The sequence below is a fragment of the Aspergillus nomiae genome, assembly GCF_001204775.2.
Source record: "Aspergillus nomiae NRRL 13137 chromosome Unknown contig00030, whole genome shotgun sequence".
In the NCBI taxonomy this organism is placed as follows: Eukaryota; Fungi; Ascomycota; class Eurotiomycetes; order Eurotiales; family Aspergillaceae; genus Aspergillus; species Aspergillus nomiae.
Genome location: NW_015378085.1, coordinates 1 through 23,239, shown reverse-complemented (window position 1 = coordinate 23,239; position 23,239 = coordinate 1). Strand labels below are relative to the sequence as shown.

The 23,239-nt window shown below is 48.7% G+C and overlaps 9 protein-coding genes across 9 annotated transcripts; 4 read left to right on the top strand and 5 right to left on the bottom strand.

Annotated features, from left to right (window-relative positions):
- Nucleotides 1-967: 967 nt before the first annotated feature.
- On the top strand, nt 968-4,509 carry ANOM_002237 (uncharacterized protein; the record flags this gene model as incomplete). The annotated part of the gene is made up of 2 exons (XM_015547494.1): nt 968-1,000; nt 1,057-4,509. 2 exons carry the CDS (start codon nt 968-970, stop codon nt 4,507-4,509), a joined length of 3,486 nt encoding a protein of 1,161 aa, XP_015410428.1.
- A 615-nt stretch (nt 4,510-5,124) lies between these two features.
- ANOM_002236 (translation initiation factor eIF5) lies at nt 5,125-6,396 on the bottom strand (the record flags this gene model as incomplete). The annotated part of the gene is made up of 1 exon (XM_015547493.1): nt 5,125-6,396. The coding sequence occupies one exon, from the start codon at nt 6,394-6,396 to the stop codon at nt 5,125-5,127; it is 1,272 nt and encodes a 423-aa protein (XP_015410435.1).
- Nucleotides 6,397-8,429: 2,033 nt separating this feature from the next.
- On the top strand, nt 8,430-10,331 carry ANOM_002235 (bifunctional hydroxyethylthiazole kinase/thiamine-phosphate diphosphorylase; the record flags this gene model as incomplete). The annotated part of the gene is made up of 7 exons (XM_015547492.1): nt 8,430-8,529; nt 8,579-8,755; nt 8,806-8,941; nt 9,016-9,429; nt 9,481-9,857; nt 9,914-10,014; nt 10,077-10,331. 7 exons carry the CDS (start codon nt 8,430-8,432, stop codon nt 10,329-10,331), a joined length of 1,560 nt encoding a protein of 519 aa, XP_015410404.1.
- A 403-nt stretch (nt 10,332-10,734) lies between these two features.
- ANOM_002234 (putative isochorismatase family hydrolase) lies at nt 10,735-11,579 on the top strand (the record flags this gene model as incomplete). Its single annotated transcript, XM_015547491.1, has 4 exons — nt 10,735-10,765; nt 10,827-10,842; nt 10,897-10,950; nt 11,057-11,579. The coding sequence occupies 4 exons, from the start codon at nt 10,735-10,737 to the stop codon at nt 11,577-11,579; spliced, it is 624 nt and encodes a 207-aa protein (XP_015410429.1).
- Nucleotides 11,580-11,921: 342 nt separating this feature from the next.
- ANOM_002233 (uncharacterized protein) lies at nt 11,922-13,642 on the bottom strand (the record flags this gene model as incomplete). Its single annotated transcript, XM_015547490.1, has 2 exons — nt 11,922-13,378; nt 13,441-13,642. 2 exons carry the CDS (start codon nt 13,640-13,642, stop codon nt 11,922-11,924), a joined length of 1,659 nt encoding a protein of 552 aa, XP_015410431.1.
- Nucleotides 13,643-14,644: 1,002 nt separating this feature from the next.
- Nucleotides 14,645-15,711, bottom strand: ANOM_002232 (SGNH/GDSL hydrolase family protein; the record flags this gene model as incomplete). Its single annotated transcript, XM_015547489.1, has 5 exons — nt 14,645-14,835; nt 14,894-15,284; nt 15,346-15,424; nt 15,490-15,529; nt 15,588-15,711. The coding sequence occupies 5 exons, from the start codon at nt 15,709-15,711 to the stop codon at nt 14,645-14,647; spliced, it is 825 nt and encodes a 274-aa protein (XP_015410430.1).
- A 733-nt stretch (nt 15,712-16,444) lies between these two features.
- On the bottom strand, nt 16,445-18,189 carry ANOM_002231 (putative MFS transporter; the record flags this gene model as incomplete). Its single annotated transcript, XM_015547488.1, has 4 exons — nt 16,445-16,574; nt 16,635-17,379; nt 17,436-17,859; nt 17,920-18,189. 4 exons carry the CDS (start codon nt 18,187-18,189, stop codon nt 16,445-16,447), a joined length of 1,569 nt encoding a protein of 522 aa, XP_015410405.1.
- Nucleotides 18,190-19,042: 853 nt separating this feature from the next.
- On the bottom strand, nt 19,043-19,548 carry ANOM_002230 (uncharacterized protein; the record flags this gene model as incomplete). Its single annotated transcript, XM_015547487.1, has 2 exons — nt 19,043-19,125; nt 19,176-19,548. 2 exons carry the CDS (start codon nt 19,546-19,548, stop codon nt 19,043-19,045), a joined length of 456 nt encoding a protein of 151 aa, XP_015410432.1.
- A 1,420-nt stretch (nt 19,549-20,968) lies between these two features.
- On the top strand, nt 20,969-23,155 carry ANOM_002229 (voltage-gated chloride channel (ClcA); the record flags this gene model as incomplete). Its single annotated transcript, XM_015547486.1, has 1 exon — nt 20,969-23,155. A coding segment is annotated over one exon (2,187 nt), but the record flags the coding sequence as incomplete, so codon positions are not given.
- Nucleotides 23,156-23,239: the final 84 nt, after the last annotated feature.

Below are 23,239 nucleotides of genomic sequence, written 5' to 3'. Positions count from 1 at the left end.
ATGAAAACAATATATGGCCTCTGTGTCCTGAGCCTTCCAGTCGAAGCATAATGCCTAGAATTGAGAGAATCATCTGGACTGGGATCGTTAGCATGCAAGCTTACCTAGCAGAATACTTGCTATCGCCGCTTCATGGTAGCCCGTATGAGTTTAAGATTGCTTATAGTATCGCATAGTTCAGGAGCTGATACATGATGCTTAGATAAAAACATGCAAGAACCAAAAGTCGCAAAAAGTCAAAGCCACACTAACCAATATTGACGATTAGTATCACTCCCAGGCATGGGCCCCGAGTATAACAATCACAGAGTCGTTGCCCAATGCCCCGGGCGTAACGGGCCCCTCTTCTTTACCACATACTATAGGTTTCAAATTCTATATACCAGTATCAGTGCAATGGAACCAAGATTAAAGAAGCATATTATGACGTACACAATCTGAATTTCCTCTTCCTGGCCCACAGTACATACTTAGATCCTTTATCCCTCAATAGGGTATGCATGTTTTCTAGTCTTATTAGCAAAAGCTATATAGTATATTTGTCCAGTCAAACTGTGGCCTTCCCCAGGGTTCGGATTCAACTATCAGTTCATATTCTAGTCCGCTCCTCGTCATTGTCCATTCTGTTTTCAAGTTAGGCAAGCCAGGAGTGGATGCGAGCCAAATTTGCCTGTATTAGATTTAGTATGAAGCAGAAAGTGTATTATCAGTGTACTCTATTCTCTGTGTACAAACAGCACCCGTAGATGTAGCCTCTCACACCGCCCTCAAGTTTTGCCAGCAGAAAAGGTGGGGCGGAGAACAATCACTACTTGTGACGTTCCATTTATCTTGCTTCTGTTTGGCTCATGTACTTCAAGATCTGATATCTCAGCAGATTCAAGTTTCAGTAAACTGATAGCAAGCCGGATGGTAAGCTCGTAGAACCACGCTCCTGATCTCTTTTGCCAGTGCCATAATAGGCATAATGGAGTACTCACGGCAAGAAGCCTTTAAAAAGGTACAGACAAGCTCCATTCACATTCTGTACAGTGACATGGCTAATGCACTTCAAAGCTTCGGGACCCTTGTGTTGAGCTCAGCTCTGTTGGCCTGAGATACCGTGGCCATCAGGCATCCCCAAACGATGTATTCCGGGCTCTCAAACCAGTGCAGAGCGTCCTGAAGGAACTCTCAAGCAAAGGTTCACTGGACGAAAAGCTGGCAGAATATGCATTCTTTCCGCTGTCTCACATTTTCAATGAGAGCCAGAGAATTTCGGCTAATTGCTTGGAATTGGCAGTCGACTGCTTGCGGATATTGGTTGCTGATGGGTGGCGACAACGCCTATCCCCGCAAATGGGCAAGCAGCTCATGATACTGCTTACGTTGATTATTGGAGGACCTCCAAGTAAGGCCAATAGTAACCAGCAAACAAAATCCAAGCCAGCGGAATTGTCTATCGCTGGCTTTGACTGTCTTTCAGCCATCTTTGATGTTATGGAAGGGCCTGTAGCGCAAAGGACGATCTATAACGAAATCGGTACAGCGACTGTTGTTGACCAGACTGTGTATGTCTTGCTTGAAGGAATTTTAGACACTACATCAGACGACCTTTGCGTTTCTGCCGCAAAAGCCCTTCAAGCCCTGTACTATCGAATAACTGACCGGGTAGTTCTGGCTAGCGTAATGCCACGGACGGTCTCGACGCTAACAAAGGTCATCAAGCCAACAACTCAAGTACGACGCTCTTACAAGCTACTTTCTGCTTGTATTAAGGTCCTTACACACATGCTTAAAGTTGTTCTTAATGACCAAGTAGCGAGCGTCGCACCAGAGAAGCCCGCTCAGTCCCAGGAATGTGGTGATGGTCTTGTGCTTGATGAATCCTGGCTGAAGGCCACAACTACGCAAATCAAGCTTGCGCTTGCGAATGTTATCCAGGTTAGGCGACATGACAGGCCTGAAGTACAAGAGTCGCTATTAGAACTATGCTCAATGGTCGTGGAGGATTGCAGAAGCACACTGCAAGAGTCGCTGCCGCTAGTGGTTGAGACTATGGTCGTGCTATCTGAAACTAGTGATGACGAATCACCTAACAATGCATACACGATCCTCATGCATCTTGCCACCGCATATGCTGAGGTATTGGATGCCCTTAAGAACTCTCTGCATGCTTGGATTACCGCTTTCCCGAGAACCATGCAAAGCAATGATGAAACGTCGAAGCAATGGGCACTTAAACAGATATCCACTGCTTTTCAGATATTGTCCCAGATCCAATCCGGGTCTGACATACTCACTACTGGACTTGCATCAGGACTGTGTGACAGCGTTTCAGCAGCCATCAACCATTCAAACAATGCTCTTCAACCTTTGAACCCTGAAACATCAGGCAGTCAAACACTAGAAGTGCTTCACCATGGAAATCAGTCAAGATCTTTCCCACCGGTGCTTTTGGAACATCGCAGTCAACAGCAAACCCTCAAAGACCTTCAATCCATGATTCTCAGGCTTAACAGGTCCGAATCCGGAAGTAATATCACACGTCTAATCATCAACCGGGTCCATCAAAAAACAGGCAATTCTATTGCGCCTTTTTGGTTGGCGTTAGAATTCCTCAAAAGCGGTTCCCAACTCACTAGTCTTGATGAATTCATTTCATCTGACTTTATCGAACCGTCGTCCCTGGTTTCTACGAGAGCTAACATGATCGAAGAACTATACTACATCTCACTCCCTGTACTAAGCGAATCATTGCCCGACGAATCAAAAGACTGGCGAACTTCGGCCCTTGCTCTAGAAGTAATCGCACTTCAGGCCCAACAGCTTCATGAAGAATTTCGGCCAGAGTTGATGGACGCATTATATCCTGTTCTCCAACTTCTATCATCGCCCAACCCAAACCTTCAGAGACATGCTATGGTTTGTCTCAATGTACTAACGGAAGCCTGTAACTATGAGAGCACGAGCACGATGGTTATTGAAAACGTCGACTACCTTGTGAACTCAGTGGCCTTGAAGCTAAACACGTTCGATGTCTCACCGTATCCACCCCAGGTGTTGTTCATGATGGTCAAGCTATGCGGTGTGCGGTTGATTCCATATCTCGACGATCTTGTCGATTCAATCTTTGGGATATTGGATATGTATCACGGATATCCAAAACTCGTTGAAATGATGTTCAAAACCTTGGCCGCCATTGTTGAGGAAGGGACCAAGAGTCCTTCATTCCTGGCAATAGGCGATGGAACGGACAGCAACCGTGCGGGACATCGCAAGAAGCAGCACAAGAGGTTACAGATCTCTACTCTTGCTAAGGACCTGAAGAATCGGAAAGCGAAACGTGCCAGGCACCTGGACGACTTTCCTGACGCTGACAAGCACGTTTCCCACCCAGAACGACCGTGGACCACAAAGCCTGATAAGCCGGTCGAGCCAGAAGAGGATATCGAGACGCTTCTGAACAAGGCCACAGAAGAATCAGACGAACCACTGCCTGCACCACGCGAACCTGAAGCCCAAGAAAAGCCTTTGAGCAAATCACACAACCTATTGCTGCACATCATCAAGTCGATCCCTTCCCATCTTTCTTCTCCATCGCCTTACCTCCGCCGGTCCTTACTCTCTATCCTTACCCAGGTATCACCAATTCTCTCAGGACACGAGAACAGCTTCTTGCCCATCATCAACGAGGTGTGGCCATCAGTAGCCGCAAGGATCAGCCTTCCCTCATCCTTCACTAGCAGCTCCTCATCAACAGCGCTCATGGCAAGAGAAGACTCAAACAACGGACCCAAGAACCGACCAGACGACGAATTCGACTTCAAAGAAGAAATATACGTAACCACAACAGCCTGTCAAGCCATCGAAAGCATGTGCAAGAGCGCGGGAGATTTCATGGCGACCCGAATCGAAACCGAATTCCCTCGATGGGAGCGCCTCTACCGTCGCGTATGGGAGACCGTCCGACAAGACGCCGAAAAGGCCATTCAGCGACGAGCCAGGAGCCAAGCCACCAACGAAAAGACAGATATACTTCTTTCATTATCCCTGGGTCTCTCACAATCATTATCTCTCAATACAGCAGGGGGGCCCTCAGGCACACGCACATTCACACCTCACCATAGTCTCTGGCGAGCTCTCCTCTCCCTGTTCATCACTCTTCTCACACATGTCCGTCTGCCTTTGTCTATGGGTGACCAGATCTGTGAATTCCTGGCGGCTTGGATAGCCCGGTTCGCTGGTCCAGATTACTATTCTTCTTCTTCGTCGTCATCGCCAAAGCAGGAAATCCCATCTTCTCTTCGTCCGGAAATAGACACTGTCAACAATGCTATCGAGGCAATGGAAATCTGGAACGTTGACCTGACTTGGTTCATTTTTCAGCAGCAAAAGGTACAAGTGCGGGATATCACACCTCAAAGAAAGACACCCAGTGCTTCCCTGATAAGTGAAATCGACGATGACCCCTTGCAAACGTGGTCATCACCAGGAAATAAATTGAAGTTTGCGGCGTCGGTGTTTTGAGTGTGCATGAAGACCTGGTTTATACAGGGGCATAGGCATAATGTGATAAGGAGAACATATCTTCTAAGGTATAACGATTGAATGATTATGTTGATAATACATTTAAAGCATCTGTGTAGATTGTTACGGTAGACGAATGGACTCTGGTTGTGCCAAAGAGAGTCGAGACCAATGTCTTCTTACCATTGATGGTGGCACTCAAGGTATGCCAGACAATACATATAACCCTACTGAATCACAGGATAGGTCTTTTCTTCACAATACATAGAGGGTTACTAATGTTGTGAAACGGTAGAGCACATCTTGGAACATCTCTAAAGCGTAGAAGGGGGCTCTAACGTCTGCAAAAGTACTGTACTTTGATACCCAGGGCAGGTTTACGATAAATATAGGATCATCATGTGCGAGAAGATTCAATTTGCAAAGCACTAATCTCAGCAATTTCTTAACTGTTTCTCCTGATTATTCTCAAACCAGAAACATCACAACAGGTCATGATGACCGTCAATAAAACTAAGCGAGTGGAGAGTAGTTGGAACGACGAATCAAAGCCAAACAAAAAACACCCCGAAAGTAGTTTCCATAAAATAGAGGACCATTAATAGATCAGCTGATCTATTCGTCGTCGCTCTCCTCTTCGCTCTCCGACTCGGCATTCTCAAGCCATTCGAGGAAAGGCGCAGCAGCCTTGCGGACCTTCTTGCTGGTGGAGATATCAACATACTTCTTGCTAGCCTTAGAGCCCCATGCCTTGAGGGTCTCCTCGGAGATGATATCCTCTTCGTAGAGGCGAAGGAGGACGGCAGGGATTTGGCTGATCAACTCGGGGTGATCCTTGCCAACGAAGCGTTCAATACCACCCAAGAAGGCCTTCTCGTGGCGCTCCGAGGTAATCATCTTCTTAAGCAGACCAGCGCGGCCAGGGATCTGCTTAGCAATGTCCTTGTCGAACATGGTTTGAGAAAGGACTGCCAGGGTCTTGTGCTTCGACTCAATACCATATTCCTTGGCCTTCATGTAGATGTCTACATCGCTGACTTTAGCAACACCACCCTTCTCAGTCGCGGTGTCCTGTACCCAGCTACCAAGCTCATCATAGGCAGAAGGACCATCAGCACCATCCTCGTCCGCATCCTCGATGACCAGGGAACGCTTCAGGTCATCGGGAAGCTCCTTGGCACGAGCACGGACGGCCTCCTCAGAGACGTCGACGGACCACTGAACTTCATCGGCATCCTCAGCTTCAATGTTATCGGCCTCAGACTTAATACGACGGGTAAGCTCATCGTCACTGCCAGCGTCCATGCCCAGGTCGCCATTCTCGGCGTCACCATTGTCAGAGTTGCTGTCTCCCGGGCTGCCGTTTTCTCCATTCGCTGTTTCATTCTTCTTGTTCCGCTGTTCACGACGGGTCTTCTTGTCGGCCTTGTTCTTTTTCCCTCCTTTTCCACTAGTTTCGTTGCGGAGGATGAAGGTGCTCAGTTTCAGACGGGAATCAACATCGGTACGCTGTCCGCAGGCTTTGCAATCCAGGATAATCTTGTCATCCTTGATGATGACGTCGGTTTCAGGGTTCTTGCACTTCTTGCAAAGAACGAATTTGGAGATGAAACCGTCAAGGTAATCCTGGAGCTTGGCAGCATCGTGGGCGCCATTGATGATCCAACGTTCATCGGTCGGCTTGGCGTTGGCCTGAGCACCAAGCTCGAATCCGAAGTACTTGATCACGTATGCAGGAGGACGGCTAAGGGACTGAGCGACCGAGTTCAGGTTGACAACAACGGTCTTGATTCCATTGCCCTTGCCCTCAATCTTGGACTGCAGGCGCTCCATCTTGTAACGATAGAAGGGATCGGTAACATCCCGACGAATGTTGACGGTAGCCATGGTGAATAAAGATGAAGATCTTTGTTTACTTAAGAAGGTGTCTGAAAGCGAAGCGGGAGGGATTCCGGACTAAGGATGTCTTGACAGTACAAGACATGCGTAGTGAGTTCCTGATTTTGGAGGAATGGTGGCGGTTAAGATCGTCTCAACGGAACGACTGGCACAGCGAAGATGGCAGCCCAAAGCTTTCAGCCACAGGACTTAGAATGTATACTACAAGGTTTCGACGCGGGGCGAAACGTTTGCAGCTTGAGCGGCAGGTGGTAGTCGAGATCTCTGACACAGGACGAATACATAGACAAGTTTCGATCGACTGTTTTAGTGGACTTCTCCAACGGGAAGAGAGAGAAACCAACAGGGTGGTTCTTCTGTAAGGCAGCAGGTAAAGACACAGGTCAGAATTTCGATACTTTCGATGACTAGTGGCTGACGACGAGATGACCGTAGAACTAACCAGTGGCTTTGATGAATCAAAATGCGCAGTAACAACCGTAAGCCGTGTTTAACAGCTTTCCGGGGAGCTTTGGAAGACGTGGCAATGTCAAGAACTGATGACTTGACGATGAAAAGAAGAGCAGGTTGGGATGGGAAAGAAAGAGAAAAAGAGGAGGGAAAGAGAAAGAAATTGTTGCCAAATAGAAGGGACAATTCGAGTGCTCCACCGCCAAGCCCGGCAGAAAAAAAATAGAAGAGAAAAAAAACCCACTCTGAGTCAGCAGACCGGCTTCTTTCCGGATCAGGTCGGCTCCGAGCGCACGTGCACAACGCCCTTTCAAACAATCGCGTTTCGGGGTTATGTCGGATTTAACATTCCTTTGGTCGGTTGATTTCAACATCACACATCTGCCTGCACCGACAAACATTCCTCGGTTAGCCTTGCTTCACTTCTGTTGTTTACCTTTCCTTACGCGGTTGAGCGAATTTTCATGCAAGATACAGCCGGTCTGATTCCTGTACACTGTACAATCCCTTGTGTTGTACGAAAATACAACTAGTTGCCATGAACCTAAAGAATACGCTTTGAGCTACGTACAACTGTGAACCACTCGGCGGCACCACGATGCAACACAATATCGCATCCTTGGATACTGCCGATCCTTTGATCCTTCATTCATGCAAATTTTTGATGAAGAACGACCAGTAGAATACCCCAACTTCACACCCCTCACATAAGGCTCGGGGTGACTACTTGAATTAGGTTTAGAGTGAGGTTCGCTAAAGTACTGGTTTCAGCGCGATGCAGGGGCCGAAGTTCGCGAGTCGTTTCTGTCTTAGGCACCACTGCAGCTAGCCATGCAGAGGAAGTTCCAAGGAGTAGCTGAATGGCTATACTTTCTTTGGATACGTGCATGTTGTAGACATATGGGTGTACTCGGTATATTTATGGACAATGCTTAATCTACTACCAGGACGAGGCATATCCCAAATATTACGGAAACATTGTCCTGGGGCTTGTAACAGTGCATAGGACAGCACAGTTGTACAGTTCCGCTATATTAAAAGCACTCATTGTGTTGAGTTGTGGTTTAGAAGGTCGAACTTTGCCCATTCAGGGCTCTATATATACTCGGTATAGGTACTAACTGGTTGTGATCTAAACTATACCAATGTACTACCCGATCATCTGTGCTACGATATCCCCAGACTGAAGGGAAGTTGAGTCAATACAGGGTTGGATCTATTGTAGGGTTATATAACATCAACAGACTCTAGGTTATGGTACTAGTAATTATTGGCGATGCGACAGTATGACTAACTAATATTGCGTAAATGGATGCAAACAACCCCAACGTCATTTCACCCTCTTCTTCGACCGGTCCGACTATATCACTGCCATCGTGAGCAGAAGACCTATGACTGTCATCTTATAGAAGGTATTGTGTTCACCCATTTGCCATGGGAAAATTTTCCAGGCTCATCCCTATCCTTGTCCCCACATACCCCACGTGCCCCTCCACCAGTGTCTCGACGCTTGATGAAAGTCCCGTAAATGCAGCCATAGATACTAATTAGTGCAATCCAGAAAAGTAAAAATGCCGTTAAATCTCTCCTTGTATCTGGTTACCGACTCGACTCCGGCTATCCTCAAGGGCCGTGATCTGTGCACGGTGGTGGAGGAAGCTTTGAAAGGAGGTCAGTCATTCTCTACTCCCGGCAAATTCTCCACTAACGCTTGGCGTAGGTGTCACGATAGTCCAATACAGGGACAAGAAAAGTGATACAGGAGAGCAGATACAGACAGCTAAGAAGTTGCATCAGATCACCCAGAAGTATGGGGTTCCCTTACTGATCAATGACCGTGTGGATGTTGCTCTTGCCGCTGGAGTTGAGGGCGTCCATCTCGGTCAAGATGACATGGGTGAGCTATCCGCCTCTGCCATGCAGTCTTTATGGGCTAATATCTTGCAGCTATTGAACAAGCAAAACAGCTTCTTCCTAAGGATGCTATTATTGGTATCACTGCTGCCTCGATAGAAGAGGCTCAAAAGGCCATTGATGCCGGTGCAGACTACCTTGGGATAGGAACCATGTTTGCAACCCCAACGTATGTTATCTACTACAAAGCGTTCCAGCAACCATACGGTTTACTATTTCAAAAATCATACTGACCCCTATTAGCAAGACCAACACCAAGCATATCATCGGAACTGCCGGTACCCAGGCTATTCTTGATGCCATCTCGGACACGGGCCGCTCTGTTGGGACCGTCTCAATTGGTGGAATCAATCTCTCCAACGTTCAACGAGTCCTTTACCAGTCCAGAGCTCCCAGGAAGGAACTTGACGGTGTTGCCATTGTCAGTGCCATTATAGCCGCGGACGACCCGAAGGCCGCAGCAGCTGAATTCGTGAAACGTATCGCCAGTCCCCCGCCATTCGTACGAGCCCCAGCTGCTCCTCAGATCCGTGAAGTTACTGCACTACAGGAGGAGGTGCCAAAGATAGTCCAAAAGGTCGTACAAGCGCATCCTCTTGTGCACAACATGATCAACTTTGTTGTTGCTAACTTCGTTGCTAATGTTGCTCTGTCAATGTAAGTTGCCTCGATTGTGCGACCTGCGCATCTCAATTAAGTGTCTTCTAGGGGTGCTTCTCCTATCATGGCCCCGCAGGGGGATGAGGCTGTGGATCTCGCGCAGTTCGATGGTGGCCTAGTCGTCAACATGGGTACCTTGACTAGCGAGAGCGTTCCCAACTACCTGAAAGCTATCAAGGCTTACAACGAGCGTGGTAACCCCGTTGTATATGATCCTGTTGGTGCTGCCGCTACACACATTCGTCGCGGAGCGGTCAAACAGCTCATGGCAGGGGGATATTTCGATCTCATAAAAGGCAACGAGGGAGAAATCCGACAGGTCTTTGGAAGCAGTGGTGTGACTCAGCGTGGTGTTGACAGCGGTCCGAGCAGTCTGGATGGTCAAGCTAAGGCCATCCTAGCTCGGGACCTGGCTCGGAGAGAGCGTAAGCCGTCACCTGTCCTTTTCTCATTGAAACCATACTAACCTAGTCTGTCACAGACAACCTTGTTCTTCTCACTGGCGCCGTTGATTATCTCAGTGACGGCGAGCGTGTTATCGCAGTGGAGAACGGACACGAACTCCTTGGACAAGTCACTGGCGTATGCTTACTTCCCTGCTTCCACAGAACAATCATAAGACAATATGCTGATATGACATATAGACTGGCTGTGCTGTTGGAACTGTATCCGGCTGCTTCCTCACTGCCCACCCATCCGACAGACTCCTGGCTGTCCTGTCCGGTATTCTGATGTACGAGATCGCAGCGGAGAACGCCGCCTCGAAAGAGTACGTGCGGGGACCTGGCAGCTTTGTTCCTGCATTCCTCGACGAGCTCTATGCCATCCGCCAGGCAGCCCTGAAGGGGGACCACAGCTGGTTTACCGGACGGGCCAAGATCCAAGTGATCGATTTGTAAAGGCATCAGCATATGTTGGTTTCATGTGAATATAAAAGTTACTAGAAATGCTGTACACATTCCCAGATAAAAGAACCACACTCTCTTTCTCTCACAGGAACAGGAAGATAGACAAACCCAAATGAATGAAATAACCATACACCCCCCGCAAGAGAGGACCAATGTCCACAACCTCGATAACATAGTCCCATTTTCTGCCTGACAGACCAGGCACCAAATCTCCGATCATCTCCGCATACTCCTCACGGACTTCCCCGCCCGATGGCCTCGGCAGTCAGTCATTTCTTCTTCCTCTACAATTGTTCAATTAACCGCAAGCTCATTTATTCCATTTCACACATCCCACATTCAACTCACCGGTCCCAATCACTATACCTAAACTCCTATACTAAAACCACCCAAAATGGCCACCATCACAAGAGCAGCCCGCATCCGTAAGTCCCGTCCCCCCCCACAAGACCAATATCTAGATAACCACTAACAAAAAAGCAACAGGCAACCCAGCCCTATTGTACGTCCATTAACCCCCGATAGAAAATGAGCCACGAACCTAACAAACCCACAGCATCTGCGACATCCAAGAGAAATTCAGACCGGTGATCTACGAATTCTCCAAACTGTACGTCACACATCATTAACCAGAAGCAATCCACCATCAACCCAAGAACACCACCACCACAACTTGGAACCCTATACTATATTAAAAAAAAAAAAAAAAAAAACAGAATCCCAACAACAGCCAAACTCCTCAAAGCCGCCAACACCCTCCAGATCCCAACCTACGTGACGACCCAAAACCGGGCCAAACTCGGCGACACGGTTTCCGAGCTCAAGCCGCATCTCTCGTCGCCGAATGTGAAGGCCGATGTCGACAAGACCCTGTTCTCGATGATCACGCCGGAGATTGAGGCGAAGCTGCCCAAGGTTTCTGCGGGGGAGGCGGGCCTTGATGCTATTATTGTCGGGATTGAGACGCATATCTGTGTTACGCAGACGACGCTGGATTTGTTGGAGAAGGGGCATCGGGTTTATGTTATTGTGGATGGGGTGAGCAGTGTCAATAGTGAGGAGAGGGGGATTGCGTTGGCGAGGTTGAGGGATGCTGGGGCCGTGGTGACTAGTAGTGAGAGTATCTTGTTTGAGGTCTTGGGGGATGCGGGCCATGGTGGGTTTAAGACTGTTAGTGGGTTGGTTAAGGAGACGAAGGAGGAGACGAAGAGGGCTTTGGAGGTTTTTTCGAAAATCTAGGTCTCTGTTTTTGAGAGATTTGGCTTGGGTTTGGGGTTGGACTTTAGTGGTTGTAGAACTAGGAAATGAGATTCAGGGCTCTTTTGAATCGAGATATGGCTTGCTATTAGGATTTCACAGAGTGCTATATGAATGGTCTCGTAGGAACTGGTTTAGTATGGAGTGAATGAATGTCAATTTGTGTGACTGCAGTCAGGATATTACTACTACGCTATAAACCGGTTACTGCATAGTACATGCGATGTCGTCCAACACCGTCAAACGCTCAATTGAACGTCGCCAAATACAGTTACGTTACACGCATAAGTAGACCGTGAATCAGGATTGGACCCCTAATCTATTTCATTTAGGGTTCGTCACGGCTCGGGTCGGTTGAGACGAATTGAGCCATCCAAACGCAGAGGCGCCGCCAATGGGATTGGACACCCATGGTTTACCCGTCCGAGTCTCGTCTGGGGACGCTCGCGACGATGCCGGCTGAGAGGGAACCGGGATTGCGTCGTGACTGGAGCTAGTGGGCACTGCCGTAGCGGATGACGTTCGAGAGGAAGACTTGGTTGGGCGCAAGACTTTCATAGGGCGAGCCCTGGAAGTCTTACCGGCGGTGGAGGCATTGGAATCTAATCTGGTATCGCGTTTCCACGAGCCCCAAACCCCGGCTGGCTCCACCTTCGTCGAGCCGTCCGACGGTGACTCCGCGACTACAGCTGGCTTGCTCACGCTGGTGGGTTCGGCGTTCCTTGGCAGTTCCTGGGTATCCAAAGATGTCTTTCGACTCTCTTCAGGTTCCTCGGTTGAGTCTCTAGCGGAAGCAGATGCTGACCTGGACTGTCGAGACAGACTCCTAGGTGGGCCTATTACACCGACCGAATGGCCATTGGTGTCTGGTTGAGGGCTAGCTTGAATCGACTGTGTCGTGCCCGTCGTACGCGAGGCATCCGATGCCGTGCGAAGGAACTTAAAAGCCGAGTCGTCTTCAGGACGCACGAGAGGGATCGAGATCTTATTCCGCTCATCGTCGACCATGATAATCTTGTCCTGTGAGAAGAGCAGCTCTGCATTATGGGAACGAAGGATATCACTGCCAAGAACAATCTGAATGGAAGGATCATTGACATCGATGTCCCGGACAAGGAATCGAACAGTCAGTGCGGGCAGCTGGGGGGCTGGGCTACCGGGCCTGGAAGATGATTGGTGAATGCTAGCTTCGGGCAGATACATTGGGAGCTTGATGAACTGCAAGTCTTCCTCCTGTGTTACCAAGTCCTCGAGACCCAGCTTTTGGATCATGGGATAGCCCAATGAAGACTTGTAGGATCCCGAGCAGACCGCTGCATACAGGAGCGAGTCATTGGAGAAGTTGGTCGTCAACCAGCACCGTATAATGCAAGGTACAGGGCCAAGGAGAAAAAGTCCAGGTGGAGGAATGAGAGGGGAACCACCGACAGAAGAGCCCATCATTCTGCTGGTGGTTTCCAACCCCAGACTGTTGGTACGCGCCGAGTGATGGGAATGTCCCGATGAGCTTAGTCGTCCGTCAGACCGGTGAGAGAGAGAACGCTCGGTCAGCGGATGGCTCCCCATGCCACTTCCAGTTCTCAGTGGGAGCTCGCTGGTGGACCGACTAGCTTGTCCATAGTAACCGTGAATAGCGCTTTCATCAAACCGAACACTATTCGCTCTGGATGTCCCTCGTCTTGGCTCCTCTTCGTTCTCTATGACCATGGTCCCCCCAGCCCCGTGATGCTGTCCCTGATCGAACCCTTTGAAGGCGTCGGCCGGCGAATGGAAGATAGGCTCTGCAAAAGGAATGAGAGATCAGCTCCTATTCGAAAGCAATCCGAAGACCAAGTGAACACACCTGTGGGTATTGTGCCTGCAACGGACGTAGGAAACGGTGACAGAGGGCCCCAGACGCTTTTCAATCTCGCATCCTCGTCCCTTCGCCGCTCCAGTCTTGCAATTCGCTCCGCCTGCTCGAACTGTGTAGCATGGAGCTCCTTCAGCTCTTCGAAGACGCGCCAGATGTCGTCACGTGAAGCAAAAGGGTACTGAGCATCCATATCCGAACGACTGGACAGGGGTGGCGAACAATGCAACGACCAGGGAAACCAGGACACAAATGAATCAGATCCCAGGAATCAGACAACGCTATGTTTCTCCTCCACGCTACTTTTTGGCGTCAACCGACCAGGCTTACGTAGCTCACGTTATCCACAATACTCCTCCCTCCTCTGTGAGACGGCCGTACGGCCGTCCACCCGGATTGCTAAAGATGAATATCTGCAACCTTTGCCAAAACCATATAAACCTAATAGCAGCTTGATGTTGGGGTGTTCTCACTCAACAACGCTGCTGAGTAATGAGACGAAACGAAGGGTCGAAAAAGGGTGTCTTGGTTCGGACGGAAAGAATGCCGAGTTCACGAATGTCGAGAAATATCCAACGAGGTGAGAAGCGACCACCCCAGCTCGTGTTTGGAGGCCGCGAAAATTGTTGAGTCAATGGTAAACAGGGAGCTGTAGTAGGATCGACCGATGGATTTCTAGCAAGGAGCACCGAGGAGAGAAATGATCTGCTTTGCAGGAGGAAATGCAAGTTGGATGCTAGGACGGAGGCTCCGGCGCTTTTAAGGGAGACTTGAAACACGAGTTGTTAGATTGCTCAAAGAAGATGCAAGAAATTTCAGGAGACAGAAGAAACAAGTTCGTAAGATCGTGGAGGACAAAAAATTAAGCGCTGTAATTTGAAAGGAAGAGTGATGACGAGGCAAGGAATCCGAATCGAAGGTGAAAGACAAGAAGATGAGGGGATGAAATTCAATGCAACGGCTGTCACTTTCTATGTCGGGCTTAGCCTGAGTTTCTTTTTGTCTCCGACGGAGTTTGGACTTGGAGCCGATTCTAGACCGCTTTTGCGCACACTTTACAGACAGTGCAAGAACAGACACTACAAGTCAACCCAATTGGAGCTTATGCTATACTTAGGTAGTAACTCAACGTCGGAGAATTTACAGGAATTTATTCTTTCCATTACGCATGACCTTCGCGATAGAACGTGGTAAACTACCGATCCGTGCGCACCTCCACCCGTTGCCACTGCATACATACTGTAACCGCGTCTCTACCTTGGCGCCTCCAGCATGGGGGGTGAACCATATCCATTGCACTAGGTTCTTCCTCCGGCCACTTCGCTTGAATCGTTTCCATAATCGCATCAAACACTATCCGATACCCATCCGCTGTCAAATGTAGACCTTTTCCATAGGTTAGTATATCAGACACAGAACGCAAAACGAAAAGAATAATACAGACCATCAGTGAAAAATCGCGCAAATTGATCCAGGTTTGGCAAATCTCTTGAGCCCGGTAACGGCTCACCCTCCTTCCAGCCAACAGCAGACATAAATGCTTTCCAGATATCCACTACAGGGATGTCGAGAGAGGCGCCGACTTCGCGAACTGCCTCCGCATATTGCTTAGTAAAAGCGGCGGTTCGGCTGGGATGGGCATTTCCCTTGGATTCGTCAAACCCCTGTAGTTGGTATTCATTTATAGGGGGCGGAGTCAGCAGGATGAGATGTGGATTCTGAGCCACTGTTGCAGGATGTTGGATGATCCGAGTTAGATTCTCTTTATACACATCCAATGGGACGTGCTGAGGGCTGCCGGGGAGACATGCGTCGTTGGCTCCAAAGAAGATAGTCTATTCTCGAGTTAATCTTGATAGGCTACTTTGCATTTCTTGATAAGATTAGCCAGCGTACCATGAACCGCACTGTGGCTTTTTCTGGTGTGGGAAAGAACTTGGGAAAGACTTTGATGGCATGGCCAGAGGTATAGCCACTGTAGGGAAACATGCGATTAGTAGAACTGTTATTACACAAGTCAAATGCTCTAGCGCAACGCACCCAAACCCGCGGTTGATCACATCCAGGCGTCGGCTGTAAGCTGTAAATCTTCAGCTGCTGTATGTAGTCGACCGAAAGAGGCGGGAAATACTACTTACCATCCTGCAGGCCTGCAAATAGCCCAAATCCCATGTGGGGGTCACTGGACATCTGGGTGATAGAATCCCCAAAGAGGATGAATTGATCGTAAGGCTTGTACAAAGCCTCTTCCTTGGCTGCCATTGCGAAACAGGATTGCCCAAGATTTGCTTCTTTACTATTTTCAAGTGCTGATAGCTAGTTGGTGTAGAAGAATATGAAGAAGACAGATAAGAGGTGAGGGAAGATTAAGTATCATACTACGGAATGATGGAGGGGCTTCGTAGAGATCAAATAGTTCATGACGGTTTGTCTCCGATTCAGAATTCTGGCCACTCAGCGACCGTCAAGGATTGCGGTAGATAAACAGTGGATCTCGTAAAAACAACAACTAATTGTTTCTATCTTAAACGATCGACTCCTGTCAACTCCAGAAGAATACCCACTTGAGAAACACTGGTTGACTCTTCTTTCTATACGAATTTGACAAACATAAATGAATAGCATACCATCCGTATGGAAGGCTCAGCACCAGCCATCTACACGCTTCTAGACCGAAGAGGTTTTTCCACCAACAAGCTTGACTCGTGTGCTTATTCAAGTGGGGTCTTTTCGCAATTAGTGGTTCCTCCTCGTCCTGATTTGACAAGGGAGAAAGGATGCACAACTGAAATGGCCGTGTTCGAAAGGGAAAACAGCCAAGTTTTGTACCAGTAAAGGGTAAGGGAAGTTTACCTTCCTCTACCATCGAAGTGCATGGATTAGCCTGCCGCTGGCCAGTGGTCACCATAATTACTTGCTACTTGCATGTAATTTGAAGAAATCAAATTGAAATTATCCAAACATATAATATCTGAACCAGGACAATGGAGCACGCTTAATATTGAACCCATTTCCGCCCCATTGCGTGCACCGCAATAGTGGGCAGCAAACTACAGACGAATATCATAGCACTCGCAACACCTGAACTAGCAGCGACGCCAACGGTTGCAAACATATCGGAGAACCTATTCGGTATCAGTCATGCATCGGCGCGACACTTGTTTGGAACGAATCGAATGACTTACCAGAACGGGCCGAGGAAGCCCCAGATCTGCCGAGCAAAATTAATGAACACCCCCACACTTCCTGCATCGTCTGGGCGGCAGTCGACTGCATATGGGACCATGGCAGCAGTCACGACTTGGTTTCCAAAGGCAGCCACTCCAGTGCCCACGATAGGCGTCACAGTCCAATGCCCCTCGGAGGCCTGCTGAGTACATACCAAACAGACAATAAGGCCCACCATAGTCAAGACAATGCCGGGGTAGCTGAGCCAGAGACGGAATTCTGGGTCTGGTGCCTTTCCTATACGCCGTGCGCGGCGATTCACCCAGTAATCGAATATGGAACCACCGATTTGCTCGCCTAGGACTGTGCCAATTATGATTCCAATGAACTGGAGACCAAGTTGTTCAGTATTGAGAGCAAATTTCTCCTGTAGGAGCTGAGGAACCTCGACGTTGATCAGAACGCTTCCGAACAAGAACACCATGGCATACGCAACGGCTGGTATTAGGACGCACGGGTGCTTAGCCATGGTCAAAGGTTGAATGAACTCCCATAATGTCAGTGGTGTTGGGTCAATACGTCGAAATGAAAGATACTGAGTTTTGAAGTCAGACGATGAATCCTCTGTACTACCACCAATATAACGGGTCTCTGGCCCAAAGAAGATGTATAGGATGAATTGCACGCCATTGGTGATGGCGGTAACCCAGAATATCCAGCGGTAGCCCGCGCGATTCGCAACAAATCCAAAGATTAATGCACCTGGCGGGTAACTGTTAGCGGAGCCAAACACCAGAGCAATGTAGGTTCGAACTAACCACCTGGTACACCCAAGGTGACCATTAAGGTCCATATTCCCAGATATCGAGCTCTCTCTTTCTTGAAGAATGTCTCTACGACAACGGCACTTCCGATTGCTGCTGCTGGAGAGATGAAAAAGGCTGCTAAAGCTCTACATGCAGCCAGCGACGCGTACGTTGGGCTCTTCGCACATCCAACATTGCAAACAAGGCTGAGGATGGTGGATAGCAGAAATATTGGCCGACGACCATACCGGTGGGACAAGGGTCTCCAGAAGAGCGGAGCACCCCCGAGGATAGCAATCTGCAGAGTTGTAAGGTAGCTGGCTCTTTGTACAGATACTCCTAGATCGATGCTAATATCCCCAAAGGCAGGAGCAATCGAGGATGCAAAGGTCGCCATGCAAGCGTGAAAGGCGACAAGTAGGAGGTTGGTTAGTTTCTATGGTAAAGAGAAGTGATCAGATTAGGCTCGAGCTGTATGTTGAGAAGGACTTCGTACCTTCCACATAGGCCAGTTGTATGGGTCTGCGTCTGATGCACTCGGCATGGGGTCCAGGTCCAAGGTGCCATGGCGTTTGAAGAGATATTCACGATGAGATGGAGACAGTGAGTATAAGATGTCATCGAACTGTGATGGGCTGACTTCCGCTTTCTCAATACACTCGCTATCCTCTTTTTCCAGGGAGGAAAGGTCCTTGCTATCTGGTGATGGGATAGATGGGATAGATAGGACCTCTTCCTGATCTTCTGTTCTTTTATTTGATGACATGGCATCGGCAAGAAATGATTATCAACGGAGTCGGCGTCTTAACAGAAATTGTAATTATCTGAAGAACATGACAACACTAAGCAAAGACGGGCAGGGGATGAGACCTGAGTAGCCCTAATCCAGCGGGAGGTAAGGGCTTATAAGGGAGGAGCGGACGGTCCGGCAGAGGGTAGATCGCCACCCCGTTTGTTATGAATAAATCTGGGGTACTTTAGTTGGCCCCAGTGGATAGTGCCTCCTGGAGTCTCGGGTTGATGGATAGATATCTAGGAAGCCTGGGGAGGAAGTCTTTCTATTGTGGGGATTGGACTAGTCCCCACAACACGTCAATGCTAGATTGGGCGCTTCTAGGCTTGTCTCAACGTACAGCTTGGGATCTTGTGGAGAGGTGGCTTGTTCAGCTTTGCGGAATGCTTACGACACAATGATGTTAGTGGACGCAGGGGGAGCCTGGAGAGAGAAAGCTCTTTCGAGATAAAGCTCTCAGGAAGGCCGATTACATACGATCCAGAGAATGCGGTTGGCTCCTACTACTAGTACCAACGTCTATCTTCTGCATATAACAACAACACTACGGGTTACTGTTAAGAACTATGAGGTACATACGGTAGAGTTAGTATCTCCGGGCTTTTGAGGCTTGTTTACTACTAGTAGTTTGAAGTTTGTGGGGATTGTGGGGTGGCCCTGACTTCCGTAGGTCCGTAGACCATGCGAAAATACGAAATGCAGCTCCTTAAATACATTTTCTTTCCACAAGCCACGGCAATATAGAGAGTACGACTTTATAGTTTACCAAAAGAATTTGGCCTTTCTTAGTGTGGGATTACAGTTATAGAACTATACTAGTTATCTACTAGTAGCCCCAGAGCGGGTTGCCATCTTTGCTGCGCCGGCATAATGCTGCTATTAAAATAGATGATATACTCCCATAGATATCTAGTGTGGTAAATCAGTGCATTGAGGGATCATACATCGGTCGTTCTTACCTTGACCCATAGTACATTCAATCGCAAACCCCAAACAGCGTAACAGCCATGCCGTTCCCTGCAAGCTCATCTCCATACAATGAGGCGCCATAGGCATGCCCACATTCTCAACCTTGGGACTCTCTGTCTGGAATACTTGGGTGGATTGCATGGTGCCTTCTTCCGAGGAGTCCCAAAAGCCGTCCTGGTCAACTACCGCGTATAAAAAAGGCACAGTCACCCGCTCGGCATACGAACGCCAGTAGCTCTGCCAAGTCGTGCAGACATCATGTAGCTCGTCCAGAGGAACCAGCTTATTAAGGTCCTCTGTGTATGGGGCGATTTCTGGGTCGACAAGCCATTCTTCATTTGCTTTGGGCGGAAAGTTAAACATCAATGTGTCCTTCACGTTAGGACTGAAATGAACATGCGTTTGTTGCTCGTCTGTTTGGTTCCTGTCACTGTTTCCATGGATATCCCCCTCATTTCTGTGGCTCTTGCACCCGATTCCAAATACGATCAGCCCTCTCTAAGGGAAAAGGGACTGTATATGCACTAGTAAGAGATTGATTCTCAATGCTACTTTCCTAAAGTAGATACCTTATTGATACTTAAATCCCTCGTGGGGAGAGGTCATCAGGGCCAGCCAGAAGACTGCATGCATATCTCGTGGAATGTTGAAATATGTATGTAAAGTTTAGTATTGCATGCCGAGAATGCACTTGTATATGTTAGGAATTGAACACACACACACAATGCATGATGATATCATATTTCATTGGCGGTCAACGGAGGAGAGCACATGGGGATAAGCTAAAAGGGCCATTTATTACTAGTAGTAATATTGAATCACCATACAAACGGGAAACACAAGAGATGAAACAAACATACTGTGTGTACAAGCGAGAGATTTATTCAGTAGGAGACTTTACCATGGAACAACCTTGCTGGTCTAATGATTGAGTCGCGTTCGACGCTTGACATCAGAGTCGCCGATCTTTTCCGTTGGGGAAAGAATGGTGGGGTTCAAGGCAAATTCATGAATGAACATTGGCTGCTCTAATAAAGTTACTCAGTTGAATTTCCATACGCTTTGTTACACGGCGCCTCACGTGTTCTGGGGATGTTCGGGATATACTAACTAGGACTAGTAGAGGTTCAGGTTGTCCATGATTGCAGCAGCTCTTTCAACACCCCCTTTGAATAATATGGATGCATTTTCCGGGAATGTTTGCTTATTCTCAAAGGATCGTTGATCTGTGGCGGATCTGTGAGTCGGAGTTCAGTACAACGACCCTACAGCGTCGGAAGAAAATTGGGAATTTGATTTACCAAATGATGTGCGTTTAGTCCCGTGTTTTGGCTCCATTTATTTATGGGCGGGTCATCTGCCATCGACGCTGTCTTAAAACTATTTATCTTGCGACTATGTCTTGTGTCTCTTCTCTTCCACCACTGCATTCAGGGCTCATATGCTATGAATAGCCCTCCTGCTCCTTGACTGCTTGCTAGATTTCTCCTCAGCCTGACTGCCTTTGTGACTTGACTTCTTTATCGCCCTTTTGTTTGAGACCTCTTGTTGAATCTTAGACCCTCCACGTTTCACCGCTGTTAGCCCAGTTCCAATCTTGGTCAGAACGGCTCACCTGAGCCAACAGAGAATCAAAAGACGGCTTGGTCTCCTCAGAATCTTGAATCTTGTGTCATATGATATGTTTTGGTATACTCCGTTATTCTGGGTGCCTTGCGGGTGGCTTGTGTTAACCGGGGAATCAGATCACCGCGTTTAACTCCGAAGTACTTACCGCTTCAACATGCCACGCTCTGTACCCTCCAACTTGACCTCCTTTGCCCAGGAAGGCGGTCAAGCTCCGAGTGAAGATGATCGCCAACGATCTCTCTCCCGAACGGCTCCTCCCTCCCCGTCCGCGGTCAGGCAACACAGCTATCTCTCGGAAGCACATACCGGTTATCAGTCATTACAACCACCGTTAGAGATTAGTGAAACAACCAGCTTGCTAGGGAAAGATCGAAGAAACAGAGGTGTACAACGGACATATACCAATCTTTCTACAGGCTCCGGGCCCGACGCCAACTTTCGACATAACTTGTTGGCTGGGAGCATCCGCCGATCACGCCATCACAGCCGTGCTAACTCCCAGGCCTTGCGAGTCAGCCGGCGGGAAAGTATAGATGCTGATCAAGCTGAGAGCCTTGCTGCATCGGCCAAAGATGGCCTGAACGCTTCATTTATGGATGATCGAACTTGGTATGATCAATTTACCTCTACCGACTGGGTACATGATAGTATTGCAGATGGCGAGCGCCTTCGACAGTTGCGGGCGCGGAGAGATCTCCGGGGTCGACTCCTAGCATGGTTCGATGGTGCTCAGGGCTGGGTTCTCGTCGCACTAATCGGCTGCATCACAGCGGCGATCGCCTATTTCGTGGACGTAACCGAAGACTTTGTGTATGATCTCAAAGAGGGGTTTTGTACCACGCGATGGTTCCATAGCCGCCAACAATGTTGTGTGGACAATCCTGAGTGCTCTGCATGGTGGTCATGGTCCAAGATGCTAACCTTCTCAAGCACGGAAAATCAGTGGACGGACTTTGGCATGTACGTAGCCTGGGTAGTTATCCTGTCTGTCGTCTCTTGCTTTCTCACGTTGCTCACGAAGACGGTCGTTCCTTCGTCGGTCTCTCTAACGACTTTGGATGAAAATTTGGGTGCAGCTTCGTCGCACGGCACGAAACGTACGGATGCAACTACTGATTCCCCAAGCTCCGATACTAGCCCGCAGGCGCCTTACTCGGCGATTCCCACACGTCCTGATATGGTTTTTTATTCTGCGGCGGGCAGCGGGGTTGCTGAAGTGAAAGTCATCAACAGCGGTTTCGTCTTGCATGGATATCTGGGTTTCAAAACGCTGGTCATCAAGACCATTGCTTTGATTTTCAGTGTCTCATCTGGTCTAAGCTTAGGCAAGGAGGGTCCGTATGTCCACATCGCTACCTGCGTGGGAAACATCTGCTGTCGCTTGTTCGCCAAATACAATCGCAATGATGGGAAAAGAAGAGAGGTGCTAAGCGCAAGCGCTGCGAGTGGTGTTGCAGTAGCTTTCGGTGCCCCCATTGGTGGTGTTCTCTTTAGTCTTGAGGAAGTCAGCTACTATTTCCCTCCGAAGACACTCTTTAGGACATTCTTCTGCTGTATTGCTGCAGCACTCTCCCTGAAATTCCTCAATCCTTATGGAACGGGTAAGATCGTCCTGTTCGAGGTTCGGTATTTCAACGATTGGGAGATCTTTGAGTTAGTGATATTCGTTATTTTGGGTGTACTTGGGGGCGCTCTTGGGGCCCTCTTCATCAAGGCATCAAGTTTATGGGCTCGCTCATTCCGCCGAATCCCTGTTATCAAGCGTTGGCCTATGCTGGAGGTAGTCCTTGTCGCGCTGGTGACTGGCCTTGTCAGCTTCTGGAATCGCTATACTAAATTGGCCGTATCCGAACTTCTGTTCGAGCTGGCCAGTCCTTGCGATCATGAGTCCTCATCGCCAACCGGACTGTGTCCAAACGAAGATGGCATTGGCGAAATTATCCGCTACCTTCTTGTAGCATTCGTCATCAAAAGCCTGTTGACGGTAGTTACATTCGGCATTAAAGTGCCAGCGGGCATTTATGTCCCGTCCATGGTTGTTGGTGGTCTCTTGGGGCGGATCGTTGGTCATGTGGCACAATATCTCGTGGTGAAATACCCAACGTTCCCCTTGTTTGGGTCCTCCTGCCCAGCTGTGTCGGGGATGGAATCGTGTGTGACCCCAGGAGTGTATGCGATGATTGCCGCAGGGGCGACCATGTGTGGTGTCACCCGCTTGTCAGTTACCTTGGCCGTCATTCTCTTTGAACTGACCGGTAGTCTGACCCATGTCCTTCCGTTTTCCCTGGCCATCCTTTGTGCCAAATGGACTGCCGATGCGATCGAGCCCCGCAGCATCTATGTAAGCACTGACTGAACCTCGAGGTACTCTGCTACTGGACTATATGCTGACTTGGACAGGATCTCTTGACTGATATGAACTCGT